This window comes from Dendrobates tinctorius, unplaced genomic scaffold (genome assembly GCF_039654945.1).
Source record: "Dendrobates tinctorius isolate UK_male_01 unplaced genomic scaffold, ASM3965494v1 ptg000075l, whole genome shotgun sequence".
NCBI lineage: Eukaryota > Metazoa > Chordata > Amphibia > Anura > Dendrobatidae > Dendrobates > Dendrobates tinctorius.
Window position 1 is genome coordinate 40,830,678 of NW_027361743.1, and position 27,133 is coordinate 40,857,810.

Below are 27,133 nucleotides of genomic sequence, written 5' to 3' on the forward strand. Positions count from 1 at the left end.
TCTAGCAGGAATAATGGAACAATTTAAAAAAAAACTGATTAAGAATAATTGAATGGGGAATACAAGTATTAAAGAGGTTGTCCCATTTCAGAAGATCTTGGTCTCAGACCCAACAAGAGAGTTACTCACCGTTACCGGGTCCATCGCTGAGTCTCCAAATCTGTTCCCAGTGTCTGATATTGGCTCCAGTACTGATGTCACATCAACAACGTAGCAGTCAATCAGTGAACTTGGCAGTTCTGCCCATGTAGACATGCACAGCTCTGAGCTGTTGAGCTCACTGTTTGGCAGCTGCACTGTCAGGTCAGGTGGCATCAGCACTTAGGCCAGTAACAGACTCAGGGGAGACTCAACACTGGACCCAGGGAGGGTGAGTAAAACCACACTTGATTGCTCCCTGGAGCCACTGGATTTAAATCATGGAGGTGTTCCTGGAGCAATTACAGTCACCGCTCACAGCACTGAGATCGTCGGCACTGACTGACAGCCGTCTCTGTACTGATGTGCTGCAGAGGCGGCTGTCAGTCAGTGACGGCGTGCACTTATAGCATTGTAATTGCTTCAGGCACGCATGAATGACTTAATGAGTTTTATTTTTTATTGCATAAATCAATAGTACACATGAAAATAAGAAACTTTGTAATACATCTCATCAGAGAAATCTTTTTTCTCCTCCTTGACTGGTCGCTTATTTAAAAAAATCTCAATTCATGAGTAAAATCTGTATTCAGTGGACACAGAATGTTACATTACTAAGATTGAATCTTAGTAGTAGCAAGTGGCATCTCCTGCGTAGCAGGGAAGGGATGAGGAGAAGTGAGGCGCTAACGACAGAGCTCCTGCCTCTTCCTCCCATCTCTACAGAATCATCAGCATCAACTATCATCTACGATCTCAGCAATGCAACAAGCTGTCTTCACTGAATACAGATTTTACCCAGAAATTTATAATTTTGAGAATGACTGATCAGGACTGATGGTGGAGAAAGAAGCCGATTTCTCCGATAAGATAGATTACAAAGTTTCTAATTTTCATATGTACTCTTGATTTATGCAATAAAAACTATAACAACGGTAAAGCTTCCAGGAGAACTAATGTTCATTTTTTTTCACCAAGTGCCGCACTAAAGCTGCCAGGTGCCTTCATAACGCTATTAACCTGCAGATTAACCCTATATCTGTAGGCGTTATCGCACCTGACACATTCACTTTAAATAGGTGACAGTGGACATGCAGACAGTCACATACGCATGTCCTCGCCTTTTATCAATAAGAGTCTATTGTTCCCATTGTATTCAGTAAAGTGTCACACTAAGAAAATAACCAGGACTTTATAGTGATGGTTCTCTTGGCCTCATGCATACGCCAGGTCATAAAATCTATTATGGACCTAGCAATCTTCTATGATGATAAGCAATTTTTAACAAAAACTCATTTTAAAATTGTGGATAGAAATAGTCATATTGATTTCACCCGCAGACATTGCTCTACTGGTTGAAAAATATCCCATTCAGTCAGTTCACGCAGATTCGCAACAAACTAGGGGATTTTATATCCCCATCATTGTCCTCCTCACCAAGCGTTTCCAGAAAAAGAAATACCCGAAAGCACTCGTTCAAGGAGCACTGAAACGGGCAGGACATCTTGATTAAACTTGAAATAAAAAGCTTATCAATAGATCGCAATTATTCTTGTAGTTTTATCACTAAGTTTAACTTGGCGAATAAAAAAATTAAGTAATCTTGCATAGGTTCTGGGCATAGTAAAGAAATGACACATTTCTAGATAAAAAATTAAACTTACATTCAAGAATAAGATTTAAAAGAGCACAAAACTTAAAAAATATGCTATCCCTGAGCCACTTGTGGACACTCAAAAGACTGGAACACAAAGATGAGACTTGTTGGGGTGTTGGGGGGCTAGGAAGTGGGTCCTCTCAATATAAGCGTTCTGAGAATATTAAACATAGATGTAAAGAAACATTCTATTGTAACAGTAAAGTGTTTGACTACAGGAATACATGGATTGTTCAACAGAATTTGGGATTTATCTGTTAAACTGCAGCTGCAAATTACAATATAGAAGGCGAACTGGACAAACATTAAGGGCCCAGATTGGGAAACATAGATCCAATACCAATAAAGTTATTTTGTTACACATCCAAATATCTTATGGAACATAATACATCTGCAAATATAAATGTCAAGGTGCACACACCATTCCTGGACCAATATATTTCAGCATTTGGTTTCCAATGGGAAAACAAGACCATTGAAATGAGCAGATGCTTTTGTTATCATCCTTCCAACTATAATAATAATTTTGTTGTATTTCATAAATATATGTACAGTCATGGCCAGAAAATTGTTGCAATTACACATATTGTTATACACATGTTTATTTCCTTTGTGTTTATTCAAACAACACAAAAGAACTGAGAAAAAAAATCAAATTGGATATAATGTCATACAAATCCCCCAACATGTGCCAGACAAAAATGTTGGCACCTTTCCAAAATTGCGGGTAAATTACATTGTTTCAAGCACGTGTGTCACGAATCATTAAGGGATTCGTGGCTGCTCTGTTTCTGCTGAAATTTAATTGTTGTTTTTTTCCAGGGTGTGTACATTTCCTCCACTTTTACGTCTCCATTTACCATTTCGACTCAAATAGTGGTTGGTGGGAAAACTGAGACTATTCCATGTCTTGTGGATAGTGGAGCTGGAGTCAGTTTGGTGGATTCTCGCTTTGCTCAGATCCATGGTCTGATCAGTAGGAAACTAGCAAGATCCATTCCTATTCGTGCTATTGATCCTGCTTTTTTCAGCCAGAAGAGTGTGACCCAAGTCATACATAATGTGAACTTGTGCTTAGGGACTCTTCATGAAGAGTTCCAGTCATGCTATGTCTTGGAGGGTATGCCTACTCACGTCGTCTTAGGCCTTCCCTGGCTGAAGAAACACAATCCAGTCATTGATTAATGGTCCAGAGAAATAGTCAGTTGGGGCAAATTTTGTAAAAACTGTTGCCTGGGTGCTACGATCTCTGCCGTCTTTATTAAATCTACCCCTTCTTCTAGGGTGGAGGTAAGGTGCTGCTGGAGAATAGCGGCAGACTCTACCCACACCTCAGATTAACTCTGAAACTCAGGGTCTTCCCGGGAAAATTGGTCAGGGGAGGGTGGTTGTTCCCTAGGAGTTACCTGAGGGTATATGTTTGGTTGGCATGGGGGGATGCCTCTGTTCTCTGTCCTTCAAGGAGAGTATCATCTTGTGCCAAATGTATGAGTGCTAATAAATATTCAGATCCGGACCTGTGTATAAATGAGTACATTTTGGTGCCCACTAAAAACATCAAGTGGAAGTATGCATCTGGGACTTGAAGTTCTAGGGTGATTGGGCCATATAGAGTGGCAGCCGTTCTCAGCCCCGGGACCTTCCAGTTGGAGTTACTGCCAGTGATACATGTACATAACATGTTCTACAGGTCGTCACTCAGGAGATTTGTTGCACCTCTGGAGTCTACTTTATTACCATCAGAATCGGGCTGCGTTTGTGCGTTTGCTATGACCTTGAGAACTAGGTGACTACATAGGTGTATACAAGTGGTATGATGTGTCCTTGTCGTACATTTCTGGTAAAGTCCAGTCTAAAGGGTCCAGAGGCCTCTCATAGATAGGAGGGTGCTGTCACAAATCATTAAGGGATTTGTGGCAGGTCTGGTTCTGCTGAAACTTAAATGATACAGGCAGGTGTGGCCGACATTAGTCTAATGTGTGTGGGGCTTAAAGGGGATCTTTCATCAAATTTTTCATGTGGAGCTATAACACGATGTAATAGTGGTTGCAGAGTGGAATAAATTTTCTTACATTTTTTTAATGTTGCCTCTTTGTTGCAGACATGACAACAATCAAAGTATTTGGCACCTAATGAGTTAATAGTTAAGTTCAAGCGAGTGTCTTCACTGGAAATGTGTACTTCTCCCTTTATAAGTTGCTAGCACTGAGGGTGTGTACTTCTTCTCCCTGTATGAGTGGCTATTACTGGGGGCGTGTACGTCTCCCTGTATGAGTTGCTATCGCTGGAGTGTGTACTTCTTCTCCCTGTATGAATTGCTATCACTGTGGGGTGTGCACTTCTCCCTTTATGAGTTGCTTATCACTGGGGATGTGTACTTCTTCTCCCTGTATGAGTGGCTATTACTGGGGGCGTGTACATCTCCCTGTATGAATTGCTATCAATGGGGGTGTAGGTACGTGTGCCGACAGGGGGTGGTCCGTTTTCCGCTGCACAGACTTGAGAAGGAGACTGATGTGCATTCACCAGGTCCTTCTTTTTTGGCCGTCTTCTCAACGACCACAGCAACACAGCAGCAGCATGACAGCTTCGACACACAGGCCCAGGTACCTTTCACCTTCTTCTCAGTCCTTTTCAGTGACGTCCCTTGTGGCTCCCTCACCGTGGCTGCCTTAGGCCCACCACCACAGCGCCGCACCTGTCCGAGTCCGTCCGTCTGGTACCCCCAGGGCCTTCTCTGTCCTGCGGCTCTCATGTCAGGACCACCCCCTTGACTGTCTTCCTCATCAGTCCCTGCCGGAGCTTCTTCTCTGTCCGTTTCCTCCTTTCTTCTCTTCTCCTAAGCTCCTCTCCCTGGACTGGCTTCTTTCTGGAACTCTCTAACCCTTCTTATATTCCCCTCCCTGGGAATTCCCCCTCTAGAGCTCCTGTAACTCCGCCCCCCATGACTCTGCGGTTTCATAGCCTTAAGCTGATGTTAAGCCCTTTCCTCACTGCTCCCTGCTTCCATCTTGTGGCCAAACTACAGTACTACACCTGTTTCTGCTGTTCTTGGTTTTCCCCTAGTGGCCAAACCCAGTACTCCACCATCCCTTACTATCTCCAGCTGTCTCCCACTTTCATATACAGCAGTCCATGTCAAGCACACTGTACATTTACCTTCCCACTACAGACAGGTCCTTAGGTCAGTCCACTTCCCCTACAGGGGCATGTAGTTCTCCCTGTATGAGTTGCTATCACTGAGGGTGTGTACTTCTCCCTGTGTGAGTTGCTATCACTGGGGGGGCGTACTTCTCCTTATATGAGTGGCTATCATTGGGGCATGTAGTTCTCCCTATATGAGTTGCTATCACTGTGGAAATGTACTTCTCCCTGTATGAGTTGCTATCACTGGGGGCATGTAGTTCTCCCTATATGAGTGGCTATCACTGGGGGCATGTAGTTCTCGCTATATAAATATCTATCACTAGGGGGGCATGTACTTCTTCTCCCTACATGAGTTGCTATTAGTGGGGGCATGTACTTCTTGCTGAATGAGTTCCTATCAATGGGGTGTGTACTTCTCCCTATATGAGTGGCTATCACTGGGGGCGTGTAGTTCTCCCTGTATGAGTTGCTATCACTGGGGATGTGTACTTCTCCTTATATGAGTGGCTATCACTGGGGGAGTGTACTTCTCCCTGTATTAGTTGCTATTACTGGGGGCGTGTTATTTTCCCTGTATGAGTTGCTAATGTGGTGGGGGCCCGGATTGGGGGGTGGTCCACTGATTACCACGTCCGGACAACACAGACACCAGACGAAGCAAGGACAAGATGGAGGCAGAGTTCAGTTGTAACAGTTCCGGATTTTATTCGTCGTCCTCCTGACGACCACAACCACGCACCGCAGCCTCTTTACAGTTCTCCGTTTCCAGGCCCGGGTACCTGCACCTTTCCTCCAGTCGAAGTAACGTCCCTCTCGGACCTTTCGCTGGGGCTGTCCTAGACCAATCTACCGCCAGCGCTTCACCTGCTCGAGGTCGTCGTCCAATCAGTACCCCCGGGGCCTCGTCTGTCCTGCGGTCCGTCGGGTCAGGGCCACCCCCCTGACTGTCTCTTTCCTGTCAGTCTCCTAGTCGAGCTCTTTGCTGTTCTCCTTCTTCTGCCAAGCTCCTCCCGGGACTAGCCTGCCTGGAACCCCAACCAGTCCTATTTATTTCCTCTCTCACCGGGAATTCCCCTCCTGGGTTCCTATCTCCCCGCCCCCCATGACTAAGCGTTTCTCAAGCCCTAAGCTGCTGTTGAGTCCTGAACTACTTCCCCCTGCCATCTTGTGGTCATTTCTAGGTACTGCACTCTCTTGTCTGTCTTTCCCAGCTATCACCCTGCTGTCCTTGTCAATCTCCGTACATAGTGCACCAACCGTTCCCTCCTACTTCCAGTCAAGTCTGTCCGTCAAGTCACCTTCCCCACACTATCACTGGGGTAGTGCACTTCTTCTCCCTGTATGAGTTGCTATTACTGGGGGTGTGTACTTCTTTTCCCTGTAAGAGTTGCTATCACTGGGAGGGGGGCGTACATCTCATTCTATGAGTTGCTATCACTGGGGGTGTGCACTTCTTCTCCCTGTATGAGTTGCTATGACTGGAGGTGTGTACTTCTCTCTGTATGAGTTGATGTCACTGTGGGCATGTACTTCTTCTCCCTGTATGAGTTGTTATCATTGGAGGTGTGTACTACTTCCTAAATGAGTTACTATTCCTTGGGGCGTGTACTTCTTCTCCCTGTATGAGTTGCTGTCACTGGGGGATGTTCTTCTTCTCCCTTTATGAGTTACTATCACTGGAGGCGTGTACTTCTTATCCTTGTATGAGTGGCTATCACTGGGGGTGTGTACTTCTTTTCCCCGTATGAGTGACTATCACTGGAGGTGTGTTCTCCTTTTCCCTGTATAAGTTGCATTCACTGGGGGGGTGTACTTCTTCTCATTCTATGAGTTGCTATCTGAAAACACCCACTTGGACTTAACAAAAGTTAACTCATTGGGTGCCAAATTTTTGATTGCTAATATCTCTGCAATAGAAAGATCAATTTAAAAAAACAAAACAAAAATATTTTCTGTTCTGCATCCACTATTACATCATGTGTCCAACTGAACATAGAAAATTTGGTGAAAGTCCTCTTTAAGGCAATGATGTACCTTTACTTTTATCCTGTGAGTCGTGTTGACACATACACAAACTAAAGATGTGAGAAATGTCACACGGATCACCTTAAATAGAGTCCATGGTGACAATGGACATGCAGACAGTCACATAATCATGTCCTTGCCTTTTATCAATAGGAGTCTATTGTTCCCATTGTATTTAAAAAAGTTGAATACTAAGAAAGTAACCAGGACTTTATAGGGATTGTTTTCATGACCTCATGCAGAAGACTGTTCATAAAATCTTCTGTGTTTAATCCCGCTCGTTTACATCTACAGCTCCCAAGCTAAGAAAAGAATGCACAAACTTCCTCTTTTCCTTACCTAAGCATGACGGTACACGATCAATGATTCACTATCATCACCAGTGTCACATGCTGTCACTGATATTTATATACAGATGCATGAAGAATTTACTCTTTGACTTCCCAGGATAACAACTATTTAGTTCCATGATAATATTCGGAAACATCTTCCATTCCTTTTGCTCTTGGGTCATATGTACGGATAAATAATTAATCTGCTGAAGGATGAAATGAAGTTTGCTTGCCACATTTCCCGGATAATACATCATCGCTGATAAAGGACACAGCTGGATGACCAAACAAATCCAAATTTAGAAGATCCACTATTGCTTTTTATAACGATGCAACAAATCCCACAACAGAAGTGCAATAAATGTATAAAAAGACAAGGTGCCTAAGTCAAAGCAATCTAACCAAGTAGATTTTATTTTTTCATTTGTACTGCTGGCCATACACTTTTCACATCTGTCAGTCGAACTATTAAGTGTTCCTATATTCTCTAAGACAGATCCACTGCCAGAATCATCTGGCAGCAGCTTATCTCCCCAGCGAACAAAAGGATTGGGAGATTGATTTCCAACCACTGATATTTATGTCCAAGAACATAATTCGTCAGGGAACAGTCATGAGTCCCCCATACGCAGACTTTTGTCTGATCCCATTAAAATTGGTGCGTTCAGCTGACCATTATACATCAGTACATAGTGATCTGTGGCTGTAACCACACCCTGGCACTGACTGACAACTGGCAGTGCATCAGTGCTGAGCCTGCTGTGAGTCTGTGTCAGGGCGTGGTTACAGCCACCGGCCACTATGTACTTAGCGGAGACTGAAGCGGCGTCTCTATAGCTTAACAGCGGCGGCTGCTGGGAGGATGAAACTGCATTTCTTCCTGGTAGCTGGGCTTTCAGTGCAGTGGTCGCACAGCTTTAGAACACTATTAACCTGCAGATTAACCCTATATCTGCAGGTTAATAGCATTTGGTGACATAACAAGTTCCCTTTAACTAATTGTCACTCACTAAAAAGTTTATGTTCCCAGTATTGTCAATTTATCCATATAATAAAGCGGTGAAGGAAAACTCATGGGTTGTTTGGATCAATATTAATAACCCTATTTACAAATACCCAATTTGTGAGTTATAAAGTGATTGGTGGTATTCTGTATTCATCTACTAGCCACAAATAGGAGGTCACAAAGATCATCTCGCGATGTGGAGGACCAAACATGTCCATGTATTATATGGACAGTCCATTGATTTTATTGTGAACTGTGCAATCCTTCATTTCCACCGTGGTGGAGCTGCAGGGAATTGAGCAGCTACCATAACACATCACCGTTGACGATTGAAGTCTTCGTGCCCCAATTTACTCTATGTAAAGGCTTCGGTGTGTCTAATAATACAAGTGTAAGCAAATACCGGAGCTAGATGAAGAACTTTACAAAGAAGAAGTTAATAAGTGAATTATCTACTCGCCCTGTGACTAGGAGAACCTCTAGGTTCACTTTATGGTGAGAACCAAAGTGTTCTTCAAACTGTGGCTACCCAAGAGAAGGTTCAAAGTCTCTTCTATGGAGGCCACCAGTCTCACCACCCTAGCTTTCAGCCATATATTTTTCTTTAGCCACTTTCTCAGCTACCACGAGTCTGAGTTATGCAATTATTCATTGGTCATCATCACTTATCTAAACAGTCATTCTTATTACCAAGGCCAAGAGTTTATCATACTTTAGGCGTGACCCGATCTTAACGTTTTACTGTTTATATGAAAAATTACAAAGGATCCTAACCATCGAGGAGAACAGCCGAGGTTCCTAATTGATAGATAAGGCTGACATTTCTGTTGTTACACGAGGATGACATAATGTGTATCTCAGCTTCTGTTCCCAAATAGAAGGCAGCTGACGTGTTTGGCAACCGAAGAGACCAAGATGTTTACAATGATAGATTAAAATGCCACAGGAAATGTTTTCATACAGCAGTGGAACAGCTCATGAACGCTTTAATTCTCTCGTGAATAGACCCAGCGCTGTAAGTAGGCATTATGAGTGTGCCTGCAGATTACATGCCTTTTCTTTCTCCCTTTATTCCAGGCAGGCTGGAGAATATTTGCACTATGCCATCAGCTCCATCCAAAAAGAGACCAAACCTTCTTGGAAATGACAAACTGGACATCAACTCACGGAATGTGTAGAACACACTAAATAATATCTCAAATATCTGCTGTCATTGAAAGTAACGTCGTGCCCCTTGGCAAACAGCGCTAGAAATGATTGCCAATGATTATGCCTGTATGAATGGTCAGAAAGTATTTGGCATAGTTAAAAAAAAAGGAATGTAAATTACCAGCCAAGAAATAGACCCAAAACTGAGCAAGAAGCCAGTGATTAAAATTAAAAGCGTGGATTTCTTTATGTAATTTTAGATATACATGTTAAATTGGTAAAAATTAATGCTTAGTTTGCTTCCTAGTAATAAAAAGGTTGTATCAGATTAGAAAAACGCATTTAATTTCTACAGCGCCACCTTTGTCTATGGGTTGGGTGTGGTAATGCAACTCAGCACCTTTCACATGAGTAACTGAGCTGTACTGCTGCACGCAGCCAGTGATGGCGCTGTTTTGGAAAGGAAGCAGCCATTTTTTTTTCGTACAATGCCTTTAAAGGGGTTTTCACTACAATTATATTAATGATCTGTCTTCAAGATAGAATATGGAGATAAGTAGCAGAAGTACATCACATGGGCAGCAGAGTAATGTTGGAGCAATATCCATGTCAATGTACAAAAAAGGTTGCACTCTATCGTGCGAAAGCATGTCAATGTGGAAGATGTGAAATATGACTAGCAATACGGCTTTTGAATATTTCGAAAAAATATGAGACACTTTGCACACAGTTTGGCCAAATCATGCCTGCCCATCAACCAACGTCAAGGTGGTCCCAAAAACTGATGGATCCCTAACAGTATGAATACTTCTCTAAGGCCGGGATCACACTACTGAGTGTGATGCGAGAAACTCGCACGAGTCTCTCGCATCAACACACGGCACTGCCGCCGGCACTCAGGACTGGAGCTGCGGCTGCATGTATTTCTATGCAGCCGCAGCTCCGGTCCTGAGTGCCGGCTGTGCCGCCGTGTGTTGATGCGAGAGGCTCGTGCGAGTTTCTCGCATCACACTCAGTAGTGTGATCCTGGCCTAAGGCTGATGTCTGAATTCCTGGGTGAATGTGACACCTCTCTCAGTAATGCCTGCATTTATGGATAGATAGGAACCTGCTGTAATTAAAATCACCACATGTTGAAGGGTGGAGTGCTCGGTCAGGAAGCTAACACAGAAATAACAAAAGACTGACTGACACATCCAAGCTATTGAATATTAGATATTGGATTTTTTCCTAGTATTCAAAAGTCGTATTGCTATTCATGGTTCATACTTCACATTGACATTCTTTAGCACGATAGAGTGCAACCTTTTTCGTACATTGTATATGGAGGTAGCTGCTCCTGGTATGCACCTATTCACACTAGCTTGGATGTGCCAGTCAGTCTTTTGATATTTGCAATATCCATGCAAAGTCCGAGCCCAAGAACCTGATATCCACAAAAAGAAAGAAAACAAAACGCAGCACACGATCCAAGTTGATAGCGTCTTACTCATAAAAATATTCACAACGTTTCAACTCTGTTGATGGGCCTTTATCAAAAGAGGAGTTGAAGTAAAGCTATTTCAGCTTTGATACCTTATATTATGGTCTTTCTATTTCTATCCCTAGGGAAGGCCATGACATCACATCTGGGGGGGGGGGCAACACTCAGCCCCCTCTCCGATCAGCTGTTCATTTGAAAAGGAGCTAATCAGAAGTACCTGGGAGCTGCCACTAAACAGTGTGACAAGGTGGTGATGCCTCACTCTATACATTGTGTACATTTGACCACTGCAGGAACAGGTAACTAACACCTGATCAGTTGGGGTGTCAGGTGTCGGACCCCCACTGATCTGATATTGATGGCCTATCAGTCTAAGGAAAGGCCATCATCCATATCTACATAGTTGAAAATCCCTTTAATAAAATTGCACTAAACATTTACATCAATGGTACAATCAGGAAATATTAAAAATATATCTCTAAAAGAAAAACCAATATGCTGTGCAATCGCCATGGTCTCCCAATATATATATATTTACAAGTACATCTTAGCTTACATGAGAAGATGATCTACGGTTTAAAGCAGGTTTTGTATTACATATCCAGTGTTAAAAGTAGCAATCTTCTTTTTGATATTACGATATTTATTAAAAACAAAATTAGTATCTTTGCAATTCTCATACTGGTTACTGGGGTTAATATAAGTTCACACCTCCTATCCTTTCAGAAAGAGTTTTCGGTAGGCTCATTATCATCAGAAGCAAGACTAAAATGACAGGTAACACCTGTATACACAGCTGATAATACTGGATCAACCAATCACAAAAAGTGATGTCAAAGCTGACTCTGCTCCTCCTCTGTTCACAATGACCTTTGCACACGCTCATTAGATGCTTCAGTGCAAGAGACAGGGTCAGAGTCTGTTCATTGTTACTAACATACGATACATGTGAATTTCCTAAAACAACAAGAAGTTAAAGTCTAAGAAACCTCTAGTGGCCAGTATGTGAATGGCAAGATTTCTATTTTTTTCTCTATTTTTCTTATTTTTAATACAAACTGTGGTAGACAAAAAATATTTCCAAAAAAACCCCACTTTTAACTCAAAAACCTAATTTAAGCAAAAGGTCATTTTCTGATGATGGCTTCCCTTTAACTACATAGTGAGAACATAGCTTGAGACTGCATATTTTAGGTTAACCAGATAAATTTCATTTGAGGGGCCATCCACAAACTTAAATTCTCCACTACCCACCTATGCAGAAAAGTTTATACCATGGATTTGATATACCGTAATTTCACATAATGACAGTATCATTAATAAAAAATTAAAACCATGTCCAAAAACCCAGGTCATGCCCACTGTCAGCTTTTCTTTGGGGTTGTCCCATGCTATGTGACTGTCTATTAGGTTTTGTCTTAAAGGGAACCTGTCACCAGGAATAACGCTGTTTACCAGCAGATATGCCGTTAATCTGCAGGTTAACAGCATTATTATGCTGTCCGGCGCCTGCACACAGCCGAATGCAGTGGGGAGAAAATGATCTCTATTCTCCCTGCCAGCAGTCGCGTTCAGTCATAGGGCTGGGGGTGGCACCGGTTCAGTCACCGCTCAGAGAATACAGAGCGGCCACTGTAACCACAACCTTGGTGGTAAAGGCATTATATTTTTTTCCAGATGGAAAGAACCACTTGTAAGTCAGTGGTATTAAAAGTTAACATGATACCAGTGTGATCTGAGCCTTTGGTCCCCTTCACACACTAGTGTCTCCAGTACGTGTGGTGACAGTGTTCACACGTACTTGAGACACTTACACATGTAGACCCATTCAAATCTATGGGCCTGCGCACATGTCCGAGTGTTAACATGGACTGTGTATCCGTGTGCAAAACAAGCAGACTTGTCCGGTGTTTTTGGCAGCACAGTCCGCAATACGTCCCGCACACGTGCACACTGATGACACACAGATGTCATCCATGTGTCATCTGTGTGACAAGTGTCGGCAGCTGGGAAAAGCACCACAGTTAGCGCTTGCATCAGCCTTGCTTTGTCTCCCTGCTATCAGAGAGATCAGTCAATGCTGGTGATAGTTGTAGTCAGTGCAATAATTAAATAGATAAATGGAGTGGGGGCTCCTCTTATTTTTATTAACTAGCTGAGGGACAGCAGACAGATGGGGGCTAGTGTTATTATTCTGGGAAGGGCAAATATCCATAAAGGTTCCTAACCTATTAATATCAGCTCACAGATGTCTACGAAGACTTTACTGGTAATTTTTAAAGCGGGGACCCAAACAAATGACATGAGATCTCCTGTTGTGAATTCACTTTCTGGCCTGCCTCTGGTTACTAGTGAAGGTAGTGGAGCTGGTTGTATTGACAGAGGGGTCGCGAGTTCTCTTTCCGGGCTCCCTCTGGTGGTTATAGGAGGTAATGGAGCTGATATAATTGACAGAGGCCTGCCACCTGATAATGAGGAGGACGATTGGACATTTGGAGTTTCTGATTGGATTTAAGACAGCCGACTCCCTCTATCTCTGCTGGTGATTTTTTCCTGCCTCCAGAGGTGTTAGTTTCCAGCTCAGTCCCTGCATGATCAAGCTAAGTGATCTTTTGCTATGGTTCACATTTGATTTGGTTTTGTCTATTTCAGTTTTGTGAGGTAAACCAGCCTGGCTGGGGCTGTGCTGAATTTCCATCCCTATGTTACTGTTTGTGCCAGTTTGTTTTTTTCCCTTATTAGATTGGCCTCTCTTTGCTCTCTCTGCTTTCAGAATATACCAAAGTGCTGATATAGTGGGCAAAGTCTAGTGACTTCAGTATTTTTTCTATGAGACATGTTGGACATTTTTTGCAGGGTTTTTTGCATGACTGCAGACAGTGTCTTTCCTTTTCTGTCTAGTTAGTTTGGGCCCCATCATTTGCTCAGCCTATTTTCCTACCTGCATTTGTGTTTTCATCTTGTCTCACCGACAATATATGTTTGGGGGCTATCTATTCCTTTGGGGTCTGCTCTAGGGCAGTTTATATTTCCCCTTTCTTGCTTTAGGCTTATTTAGCTCTCTGGATGTGTTGAGGCGTCTAGAATCATCGTAGGTATGCTCCACGGCTACTGCTAGTTGTGTGGATAGGATCAGGGGTCTGCAATCCGCTTAGTTACCAACCTCTCTGGTTTTCTGTGGCTTAGCTTGGTCTTGCTTTCCTCCTCAGTGACCCATTAATAACAATCTCCCCTATATTTAATAACCAGCAAAGGCTAAACAGAGAGCTGCAGGCTGGTAATAGGCTGGGAAGGGCCATGAATATTGTCCATCTCCCAGACTAATAACACCAGCTCTCAGCCACCCCAGAAATAGCATATACATTAGGTGCACCAATTCTGGCACTTAGCCTCGGCTCTTCCCATAAGCGGGGTAATAGTTTTGGGATTGATGCCACCTGTGTAATGTCAGACACCCCCATTATTAACCCCATAGTCTAAGGTAATAAACACACACGCAGAAAAGTCCTTTAATTGCAGAGAGCGCTCCAGATAAAATATATAGTCTATATCTCACTGACATATTTCTATCTATTATCAATCTATTATCTATCTATCTATCTATCTATATCTTTGAACACCTATCACCTAAATATCTGTCATTTGTATTGTTCATTGTTATGATTGAGTCACCGTAGGAGGCAAAAACAGAAATGCTAGCTAAGCCCAGAAAACCAGAGAGGTTGGCAGCTATCGGATTGCAGACCCCTGATCCTATCCACAACAACTAACAGTAGCCGTGGGGGGTTCCTACGATGCCCTAGACCCCTCGATCACAGCCGGAGAATTAAATACGCCTAAAGAAAGAAAGGGGAAATCTAAACTGCCCCAGAGCAGACCCCAAAGCAATAGGCAGCCCCCCACGTATAATGACGGTGAAGCAAGATGAAAACACTAACACAGACAGAAAGATAGACTGAGCAAAGACAGGGCCCAAGCTAACTAGATAGGAAAGGACAGGAAGGCTGCTGTCTGCAATCCGTGAAAAACCCAATGAAAATAAGAGCCAACAGACTGACAGTGAAAAAGGCCCTGAAGACGCTAGGCTTCAAAAAAGCTATGTCAGTACTCAGGAATATTCTGAAGACAGAGCAACCGGCAAAAGGAGATTCAGCTCACCCCAGCAGGGAATGGCAGAATCCAGAAAAGCAAGGAAAACAAAAACAAAACACAAATGCTAACAGGCAAAGCAGAAAACTTAGCTTTAGAGGAGCAGGAATCAGACTGGTGTCCTAGAAGTCCACAGAGAAATCACCCGCAGGGCAGAAGGGTGTCGGCAGCCTTATATCCAGTCCGTGACTCCACTCAGCCAGTCATCCTCATTAGGCTCAGGTGCCTGATAATCAGGCTCATTACCTTCCTTTAACAGAATAGGGAGTTCACCAGACCTCAGTGACGAAGGGAAAAATGAACTCACAACAGTTCATTCTGTTCGAGTACTTGTCACACTGATGGATGGGACACACGGACACGGACTTACTTATGCCACATGGATGCTGTTACATTGTCACATTAGATGTCACATGGACATGGACCTCACCGGTACTGTTTTTTCCAGTACTGGAAATATCAGGAAGTGTGAAGGGGGTCTTATACTGGCAGCCTGATTTTACAATAGTAAATGTTGGACTTGTCGTAAAAAAATATATATAAAATTTTATGCTGTTCTGCAGATTATCACAAAGCTATAATCTCCAATCAGTGTTTATCAACTTCCTGTAGAGAAGTAAAATTTATGGACATTTCCACACAAGTATGGTTTTTATCTTCATTTCTACCAGGTTCGTAAACTTAATGGTCCATTACAAATGTGACAGTGCGGTGTCTTCTGGATATCACAGTAATGTATTACCCTGGTGTGTTTTTACGCTGTAATTCTTATTCTGTGGGATCTAATACTACTAAAAATGATGTTACATTTACATAAGTGAAGAACATTATTACGCTGCAGATAAACTGATGCTTTAAGTAATTTAGGGGAGCAGTTTACAGTAAAAAGTTATTTTCAAGGAATCGACTAATATGTTGATACCTATCTGTAATATTGTGTGCATACAAAAGAAAATGGAAGATATCATCATATGTTCTTACCAAAAAAAAAATTGGGGGGAGTAAGAAAAGTATACTATACGGATTGTTTCTTTTGAACAATTCTTCATTTCAACAATCCTCAAACAATAAAGGGCACATTACATCAAAGTCATTGGACCATCTCGTGTTAATTGAGACCTCCCACCATGCCCCAACAAATGCAGATTAATTATCTCATTTAGTTTAACACGGGATGTATTACTACTGAGATACCAAATAATCTGATGTAATCTATGAGTGAAGCTAGCATCAAATGTTCAGTTTCCTTGCTGCACCCCCACTGGGGAAATGAAGAATTACACAGCTCCTATATAAATGAGTGAGCTATCTGTGCAGTGCATGACAGTGCTGGAGAAAGGCGATCTTTGCAGCCACTCTCTGCTCTGCTAATAAATTGATGTCTCTAGAGTAACCTAATACAGTATTTGAAAATTTTGAAGAATTTTTAAGCCAGTCAACTCCATTCTGACTGCCCTTACACGGATGATTCAACCCTATTTATCTTTAATTGTTAGGTTGTGAGTGGGTGATCTAGAAGAGTTTCTAAAACCTCCATAAACTGAACTTGAGCCTTCTCTTTTGCTATGCAAATGTAAAGCATGTTCTCTGCAGTCTCTAATGCAGCATATATTTCTTGGCTCATGTAAACTTGCCCACAATAATTCAAAAAGCAAAAAAAAAATTGATGATTGTTCTGTTCCTATTAGTTTTAGTTATTCTGTATAAAAAGGAGAGAAAATGTAGATCAACTTGTATATAATTGACAGTCAATAGTTAAAGAGGAAGTCCACTACTTGGAAAACCCCTTCTCAAAAAATGTTTCCCCCTTATAAAATAAAAGCACCTATACTCAACTGTGGTGCCGGTGCTGTTCCAGCGGTGTCAGCGCTGTTCCAGCGGTGTTGCTTTACAAAACAATGTCACGTGATCCCAGGAAGAGTCAGTGCCAACACTGCTGAAACAACACCAGTACCAGAGGTGAGGATAGGGGTTTTTATTTTACTAGGAGGCCTGAGAACATCCTGTCTAAATGCACATTAACAAGTTATACAGGGCAATCATTGGAGAGTTTGAACATACAGACCAGGGTCTGTTTACAGCACACTAGAAGCCTTCTGTTGGAGTTATAAGTCAGAAAATCTCCAGACATATATAGATGTATATTTGCAATATGCCAGATATGTCACTAATAGGCTCCCATTGTAAAAAAATGTTTCCCACGCACGCAGTATGCTGTTAAACTATGTAACTTTGTGTAGAATACTGTAGTCTGGTAAGCTATTCAGTACCAAAAAAAAAAAAAAGTATGCTGAAGTATGGCCAAAAGAACAGCCTTTTAGTCTCCACGGATGAATGCAGCATGTATGTCAATTGGAGACTACTAGGATGGATGATGAGAACAAAGACTAAGATTAATGGAAATCTCTCGGCAAGTGTTTGCTTTCTAATCTGAAAGTAGCATAATGTAGGGGTAAAGACCCTTATTACAATGATGTGTCACTTGCTCAACAGCTTGCCGAAGTTTAAATACAATCATTGTTTTATCAGCAGGAGATTCTCACTGGAGGACTAAGTGTTGAGTACCAGACAGTCCAGCTAATCTGTGTAACCCTGCTCCCAAACGTGATTGGCAGATTGCTGACAATGTCCAGTGTACACAGGAAGCTGCCAGTCAATAATGTAGGTGGGGTTATACAGGGCTCAGCATTCATAGCACTGCTACAGCTAAAGCAAGGAAAACAGGGATTTTATCAAAACTGCACCTAGCTGCTCAGTAACATATCACTAGAATTAGCCTCTCTGCTCCTACATCACGCTGCTCTCAGATTCCAAGGCAAAAACCTGCTGAAAGATTCCATATAAAAGCATATATGGATAATTGATATAATGACCACTGCTACTATTCTTGGATTTAGAAAAATAAGACGATTTGGGCTTCTCATCGGCCTGGGCTACAATGCTAACAGCCTTGTCTGCGCTCAGATAATGACACATAATCTGATGTTAGATGTCAGCTCTCATCTGTCACATGTTTGTGTGTGTTCATCTACATACCTGATAATCATCTTGTCAATTGTAAGCGAATTATAAAGCAAAGCTTTAAGGTACTGTCACACTAAGCGATATCACTAGCAATATCGCTATAACTTGTGACGTTATAGCGATATCGCTGTGTCTGATACTTACCTACGACCCGCTCCCCCGCTGGTTATCGCTGATCGCGCGAGAACGTCCTGGACCGCTTCTCGTCGTCAGCTTCCTGCAGCGCTTCCTGTGGAGAGACGAGCGACGAGCGTGGAGCTGGGCGGGAGGACGCAGGATCGCCTAGTGTGACAGGTAAGTAGCGACCCCCGTCCCCAGCGATGTCACTGGTGAGATCTGCCTGTGTGGCAGCTCACTAGTGACCACTTAGCGATGCACCAGCGATCCTGACCGCGTCATATCGCTGATCGGGATCGCTGGTGCATCACTAAGTGTGACAGTACCTTTAGTCTTCAGTCGATGGGCTGTATATTGTTTTTCTCTACTGAAGGCCATGTGATAATACAGATATCATTATCGAGCCATGTTATACTCTACTTGCTGGATTCTTTTAGAAACATTTGCTCGTCTTTTTACAGTTTCTTGCAGCTTGCTAAATGTATTATTCCTTATTTTCATTGCACTGTGGTGATAGATTTGTCTATCCTTTTACTATATTAAGATGCATATTTGGAGATCATTTACAGCTTTATATACACAAGTGTTAACAAAAAAAATCATCCCAAGCTCAGAAAACCCCTTAAAGAAGCCCTCCTCCCATCAATATGTTCATTTAATATATTGCAGTCATCATGTTATACAGCACTGTGTACTTACAATTGCAATTACAACCAGCTGAATCCTTCTAAGCTCTATGCAGAAACAGAAAATCTCTTTTCTCCTGCATGAGTCATCATTAGAACTACATTAGAACTACAATTCTACATCACACTTTGATGGGAGTGCTTCTTTAAATTTAGATTAAAAAAGATGCACTTAAAAGTGGATAAGTGGATCAGATCCTTTGCGAACTTATACTGTACAGCCTGAAAATGCACACATATATCACATTGGATATCGCTGGATAATAAATGTGGTGCTACTTTCCACACTTTTGTCTAACCTGGCTCCACCTCTTGATTTGCAAACTGTGACTGCAATATAGGCACATTTGTTGCATTTAAATTCATGCCCCTCTTCTTGCAAAGCTATTTCTCTCCATTCAAAGGCATGCCCCTTTTAACGAGCCGCAAACATGACACTTAGTAGACAGATAATAATAAGATCTACAACCAGATGCACCAATTTGCACCAGAATTTGGTGAAGATTCCGTTAAATTTGAGTTGCACTTGGAATCGTAAGTCTGCCCTAATGTGTGCATGAAAATGTGGTTAGTTTGTCTTTAAGAAGCGTCCGGAAATCAATTCCTGGAATTTCTGTAACTCGGGCTGTTGAGGTGTATGTATAGGTTATGTATTTATTTTATCTCAGTGAAGCGCTTAGTGAAGCATCAATATGTCACGCTTACATTCCTGCGCGATATAAGACTGGGGCCTCCAATCCAATCAGGCGATTACAACATACGATAATAGGTGTCGGGGAAATCCGGAGAAGGTGCTAGAGGGATGTGTTTTTGGAATATCAGTAGTTATTGGGCATTTTAAGGCTCAACAAACAGGTTTACATTAGAATAATAAAGTGTATTTTACAACCAGTGGACCCCAAAAACATACTCTGAGAACCCTAGAAAAATTTTTTTTTTTAATGAACATAAGCTACATAATTAAGTTTCCCATAGTCAAGATTTCACGCTCCACAATATATAATTTTTTTGCGAAAAACTTCTGTACATGCTATCAGGCCAAAATCACCAGGGTATGTGAACTTTTGATCGGGGTCATTTGGATGTTTTGGGTTGTCATTATGGTTTCAAAAGAGAAAACACAGTAGTTTGACCATAAATGGCTTCACCCAACCACTAACCATGAGTGGAGAAAAAGTTTTGGTGTTATCATTCATATTCTCTGAAAAGAGGCTGAGAAAGCAAAAATCATGCCAAGGTATGTAAACTTTTGAGCTCAACTATATATATATATATATATATATATATATATAAAACAGGCTTGAAATGGCCTACAGGAGAATCCTCCGGTGGGCCCGTGTAAGAGAGTACGCCACCACACTTTTATATGAGCAGCACTTGGCACTATATACCTGAATCACTATGTACAGACAAAGGCAGCTGGAGTTGGTAACTGGAGGGCTCTTAATATGAATATAAGCGATATAAACAACCTTCCCATGATTACCGAGGGTTGGGAAAGGGGGTGTTATCTTTCCTTAGCGAATGGAGAAGATGGAAACAAGATGGACAGTTTTGTCTCCATTGTCTCCTCATGCAAGAGAATCGGATAACATGAAGCTGACCCTCGGATCAGAGTCTGATCAGAGTGTCATTAGCATAAGTTGACCCGATTTTCTCAGATAAGAGAATCTATGGTCATAGGACCCTAGCCATAGAGGGATGATGTTGGGGGAGATAATGGTTGGGCAGTCTGAATTTGGCAGCTCATGTGTATGGAGGAGTCAAGAGAGATAGCTGACAGTCAAATGAAAGCTCAACCATATATGCATATGTGCATGTAAAAAATTATTAGTGACACCAGCAGGTTAGACGGTATTCCCATACCATCATCTTGGAAATACATAAAAAACAGACAAAAAAGTCACACAGACCATAGAATTTTTTCACTCAGTGAAATAGAGTACACAATAATAGCATCAATTCACGAAATGCAAATCAATATAACGCAAACACTTGCTAGATATATGTAGGTCTCTTTAAGACAGTCCCATAGGCAAGTATTTAGATATAATCCAGTGCATAACCATCCGTGAGAAAACAAACTGCATTCCCAAAAAGAGGACAACGGAGACACCGCATTAGGAAAATGGCCTGTCGATGTATACTGTTGTGATGCTTCAGGGTTGACTCGTTCTTCAAGCTCTTCTGGGACTGCCCTAAAAAGATCTATATCTAGCAAGTATTTGCATTATATGCATCGCTACTGTTATTGTCTACTCTATTTAATTGAATGTATAGGAAAAATAATAGCACTTTTATGAAAAGCATTCTCTGGGTCTGTGCGCCTTTTCCGTGCGTTTTTTTTGTATATGCGCATGGCCAAGTTTTTAGTGGGAATCAATTAGACACCACTGATCAATAACAGTGATACATTTATATTTTGTACAATAATTTAGGCACTCTGCTTAATCCTAGGGTTAGTCCCGATTTGGGATAGTGAATTTTTAGAGATAACAACCAGCCAAAACTTTAATTTATGCTGTGGATTGCCAAGCAGATCTGCTCCCGGATTAGCTCCATTGTAATTTATTTCACCTAATCCACAGCTTTTCGTCACAGTCGAGCCAATAATAATCACAACGTCGATTTTAAAATCCTCTACAAAATACATGAGGTCACAACATCTTCTAATAAATAATGTAAGCTAATGTCAGAACATGACGCATCATTAAATGTTACCCAAGTCTCCAAAGCAACAAGTCGACAGGATCAGATTACCCCGCACAATTGCTTAGAACAGGACGTGAAATGCAATCCAAGTTCTAAAATGAACGTACAATAGCCCGCAGCTACCTATTACTAGGAACACATGTGGAATGGCTCACACAAGCCACAAACGAAGCCAACATTTCTGAATGAATCCAATGCGCTAAACATTGTCCCCTGACACTAATTACCGAGACACGGAGGCTGATAATGATCAGACTGTAGAAAGTCATAGCAATGAATGAGTTAAAAGTTTGCAAAAAAAAAATGCTAAATATATATCATAGGTTAAGATAAAACCAGCATTTAACAGACTACTCACCGCATAGGAAGCTCTCCGCTGCACAGAAAATCATGGCGTAACCAGTTCTGAACTTTCTATCAACTTAACTCACAATGCCATGTTGTGGAGAAGGCAACGTTTGTCACCTTCTGGCTTGTTGCTTCATTGCGCTCATCCAACAATAGTGGATGTATCGAGCTGTACAGTGCTCCTATTGACCTGCTATGAGCAGCACGACTGCACGTCCAGCCAATCAGCGGACACATCTTATGTAATGTCTTCTGTCTTCTGTGTTTAGTGAAATGATTTCTGTGTTCTCAGTAACGTGCTTTCTAGGAGATTTACCATGCTACAATTAGTAGAGATGGTTATGAAAGTTTTCCGCTAATTTAGAACTCTCACTATAGTTTCAGCCAGACAGGACGCAAACAAAACCATAATAACACAAGAAAACAAAACCTAAACTTCACAGTCAGATATGGCTTCGGAGTTTTAGTTCAAAGAGAACCGGACAGTTGATCCATGCTGCTCGAGCCATGTGCAGCACTTACAGTCACCGGCACTCTCACTTCAGCCAGGGATGTTTTAGAGAGTTATGTAAATTGCCTCTTCAGAGAGGAGGAGGACTTGTTACCTATGGAATCAGTGATCCCAAAAATCAATATCGACCCTTTAATGAGCCTTGCCATATGATTTAGGATAAAAGCCAAATTAGAATCTTAATTTGCTGATACGTGTTTTGGGGCGCTGCCCCTCCTCAGTGCAAAGCATGAGATCTGGTTTGGCTGTATGAGAAGCTTATGATTGGGCTCTAAGGGGTAATGTTTCCAAAGTTATATGGCAAGGTTGTTATCGCATCGATACTGACTTTTAGGATTACTACTTGCAAGATGTGGCACTAGAGTTTAAGTCCTCTTCCTATCTGAAAAAGCAATTTGCATATTTAATTTCCCAGAGTAGCATTGCATGGCTTGTAAGCCTCCTTACACTGTCATATCCCTTTTCACAAGAAGATACATTAACTCTTAGGTTTTAAATAAAAATAAAAATTTGAATGCTGGCCGGGAAAATGCCACTGAAATGACTCGCCCAAGAGGACAGTCTGTGACGGTTTCATCCCGCCCACCTTAACGCTGCTTTTACACATACTGTGTGTTTGCAGGGCGATTTTGCGTCCCCAAGCTGCAAAATCGGCCCGCAAAAATTCCATGGTGCGCCGTGTGCCGTATGGAAATGAGGGACGTATTTGCGGCCGTGATAAAAGATCGAGCTTGCTCAATCTTTTATGCGGCATACGGACGCGGTCCCCATTGTAATTCAATGGGGCCGCAAAAACAAACGGAAGTTTGTTTTTGCGGCGTAGCGTGACTTCTAGTTAATTGTAACCCCGTTTTTTTTGCCCAATACTTTTTGCGGCCCGTTATTGCGGCGGACCGTAAAAATTGCTGCGATACGGCCCGCATTAACATGCCACAATAATGGGCCGCAAAAACAGCGGTAAGTGTAAAAGTAGCCTTAGTGACAGGTCTCTCTCTATGTGTGTGTACATAGAGAAATGTCTCACTCAAGGGGAGCCTGACAGGGAGAAGTCATCTTGAACAAGTCACTTGAGCGGCATGATCACTTGGCTGAGATTATATAGACAGTGTCTGATACATGCTACCGAATGAAAGGTTTGGGCAGCATGTTTCAGCTGTCAGGTTCCTTTACATATAGGATTATCATACCTTCAGCAGAACAAAGGATGCCCCATAGCAAATATCAAAATAGGGCCACCCAGGACTAAAAGGGCTGGCGTTTGCTTCCTCTTCCAGAAAACACACAGACATACACATCCACTGCCCTGGATCAAATTCCTGGTTTTGGTATGCTGTCCAGAAATATCAGCGGTATGTTCCAATATCAATTATATCTGCAGCAATGAAGTCCCAGAAACCAGAGCAAAAGAAAAACAATGCCGTTTTCAGGCGTACGGTGGCATTTACACCAAGTAAAAAAAAAATCGTATTTATGGAAAATGAGAGGCATTCCTTAAGGAAAACGAGGGAAACTGAGCATTCCATTTGCATTCTTGGGGCACTGATACAACTCAGGTTACAAATATTGATATAATTTCAGTTGGATTTCCGCTCAATGTCTAAGGTTTAGCAGAAAGGTTTCGGAATATAGTCAGGTACTGGGTTAATAAATGAGTTTGAACTGACACAATGTGCTCCAGCTGGGCTGTTTAGCCACACTTATCAAGAACCGGACATCTAAGTTTTTATACTGTTAGGCCAGTTTCAAATATCCAAACATTCATGGTCCCAAGTACAGGCCAGAATGGCTGCAGGTCTCCCGACCCAAAGTCAATATTCTCATAGGCATAAATGTTGTTGAGTTTGGGTCAGGACAAGAGCAGTCCATACTAAGACGTTGTATGTCGGAGGTGTAAAACTAGCTTTATCATGATGTCCTCACAATGATAATTTGTTAGACATATAGGCTCCGGATTTAATAAGACGAAAGCTAAAAAATGGCTTTTGACTTTGTCAAGAAGAGGCAAGAGAAGCAGCAATTGTCTCCAGCACGGAAGAGGGAACAAGTAGCGCACTTCTTCTAGCACCTGGTTCTGCCATTTGAAGGACTGTATACATGGATTGTTTCTGTTATTGCAACTTATTAGTGTTATGTGGCCATCATAAAAAGAGGTCTTTCATTTTGTGCCAGCATCTGAGTCAGAATAAAGAACTACTCAGGTGACCCTGGCACTTTTATGCATTACATGGATGTCTTTAAAGCACACAACCAGATACGGTAGTTTATTTTGTGAAACAATCCATTTTAAGCCTTATTCCATCCAACTCAATTAAAATAGGGTCAATGCCAATACTATGGTATAAGGACTATAAAAAAGATCAAAATTTTATAAGTTGAGTAAAGCTGGATATCCAGGATTATGAAAATAATTTGATTTTGCTGCAAATTGCGCTGCTCTTCTTCAGGATTGGTTTCTGGGATTGTAGCTGTTGTCCAATAAATTGAACATATAAACAGGTGCGGTAGGGTTTCTGACCAAATGCAGATACTTTTATCATCTTGTACACAACATAGTTCTAATGGGTGCAATTAAATTCAGGAACTCAACAAGGTACAGAATACTCTAAAAAGAACCTGAAAATCTGATTTTAGGAAAATGGACACATTCTTAAATTAAAAAGTTTAAAGGGAACCTGTCAGCAGTTTTGGCCAATATAAGATACGGCCACCACCTCACAGGGCTTATCTACAGTATTCTATAATGCTGTATATCTGCCCCAGATCTGACCTGAAAGAGAACAGAAATAAGTTTTATTATACTCACCCGGGGGGGGCGGTCCGGTCTGATGGGTTTCGCAGGTCTGGGTCCGGCACCTCCTATCTTCATATGATCGCCGCCCTCCTGCTTGCTTCACAGGTTTCCCGGCATCATGCTCCTGCGCAGGCGTACTTATCTGCCCTGTTGAGGGAGAAGGAAAGTACTGCAGTGCGCAGGCACCGGGAAGGTCAGAGAGGCCCAGCGCCGGCGCACTGCAGTACTTTCCTTCTCCCTCAACTGGGCAGATAAGTACGCCTGCGCAGGAGCGCAATGCCCGGACCTGCGACACCCATCAGACCGGACTGCCCTGCAGGTGAGTATAATAAGACATCTTTTTAATCTTGCAGGTGGATCTGTGGCTAATCTATAGCATTAAAGAATGCTTTAGATAAGTCCTGAAAGGCAGTGGCCGCATCTTATATCAACCAAACCTGGTGACAGGTTCCCTTTAAAGAGGTTCTCAACTACTGTACCATTGATGATCTAGAATAGGTCATCAATGTCTGATCAGTCGGAGCCTGATACATGGCACCCCCGACAATCATCTGTTCTCGGCGCCCTACACATCCATTTCTTTCTCCACATACTAGAAGAACACATTTGTGTTTATCTAATAATCTTCGGTGGTGTCCACCTATGTGAATAATGTCTGATGAGTTTGACATTATATAATATATGAGACACTTCTCCTCCGGCCTGCCTCTTGACCTCATCACTCACTCTGAAAAAACAGCTCAAAAATGTTTTCGTCGACCAAAGATGTCCTGCCAGCACAGTGAGGTGTAAGGCACATAGAGCTGCACCTTCAAGCAACAGTTTTACCTCACTTCAGCTCTGGATTCAATGCCACACTGCTCAGTACTACAGTATGATATCCTGAATGCTGATGCTTGTGTCCACGTGCTACAGAGAATAAAGAGCAGGAATCCCTCTGTTGCTGTACATTGTATATAAGAGACATTAAAAGGGTTGCCTGGTCCAATTCAATAAGTCTGCAGTCCCACTGTGTGACTGCAGACTTATGAATCCCCCCAGCACACACTGTGCACTGCGTGGATTCGCCGCTTTCCAACCTGGGACTGGAGGGTATGTATGAGTAAGACCGGAGTCACACTTGCGAGAAACTTGGATGAGTCTCGCGTCTCAATACCCGGTACTGGGGACCGGAGTGTGTGGCTGCATGTATTTCTATGCAGCTGAGCGCTCCGGTCCTGAGTGCCAGCGGCAGTGCCAGGTATTGAGACGCGAGATTCGTGCGTGTTTCTCACAAGAGTGACCCCGGACCTATTCATACTCCCGGCTAGTGGGCGCCACCTCGCTCCATACACTGTGTAGAGCGAGGCAGCACCCACTGGCCGGAGGCATGCATATCTCTTACATCCCCGGTCAGAAACCATTGAGTCCCCGCAGTGCACAATATGTGCACTGGGGGGATTAATTAAGTCTGCAGTCACACAGAGTGACTGCAGACTTATTGATTTGGACTGGACAACCCCTTTAAGGCAGATCATCTCCAACCAATAGCACGGAGATAACTAAAAAATTAGAGATAGAGATTGCTGAAGGAACTAGTGAAAAACACAGGAAATAAGTCATATATTCCTCATATTTCTGGCAAACCTTTCCATATAAGCTGCCATATTGATGTAGAACAGGTAAGCTTCAACAATTGAGATCATGGATGTGATACATTTTATAACATTCAGAGGCAGAAATCTTCATGTTCTATAATTCATACAGGACGTGTTAAAAACACGTGTGTAAGACTTTCTCATTGTATCGCTGTAAGTAATGTTTTCAGTGCGATTCTCTTGCCATTCAAGGTGAATGTAGGAGACAGATATTTGGACAG

General features: G+C 42.2%; 1 protein-coding gene across 4 annotated transcripts in view; it reads right to left on the minus strand.

Moving 5' to 3' along the window:
• Nucleotides 1–27,133, minus strand: part of STARD13 (StAR related lipid transfer domain containing 13) — a 254,912-nt gene that overhangs the window by 144,871 nt on the left and 82,908 nt on the right. Inside the window, exon 1 of one of the 4 annotated variants that reach the window (XM_073583198.1) lies at nucleotides 21,984–22,115. The exons of the other annotated variants lie outside the window; for them this stretch is intronic. Within the exon in view, the coding sequence (XP_073439299.1) occupies nucleotides 21,984–22,017 (34 nt within the window). The 5' untranslated portion in view covers nucleotides 22,018–22,115. Of the gene's footprint in view, nucleotides 1–21,983; nucleotides 22,116–27,133 lie in introns of those variants that run through there. 4 annotated transcript variants of the gene reach the window in all.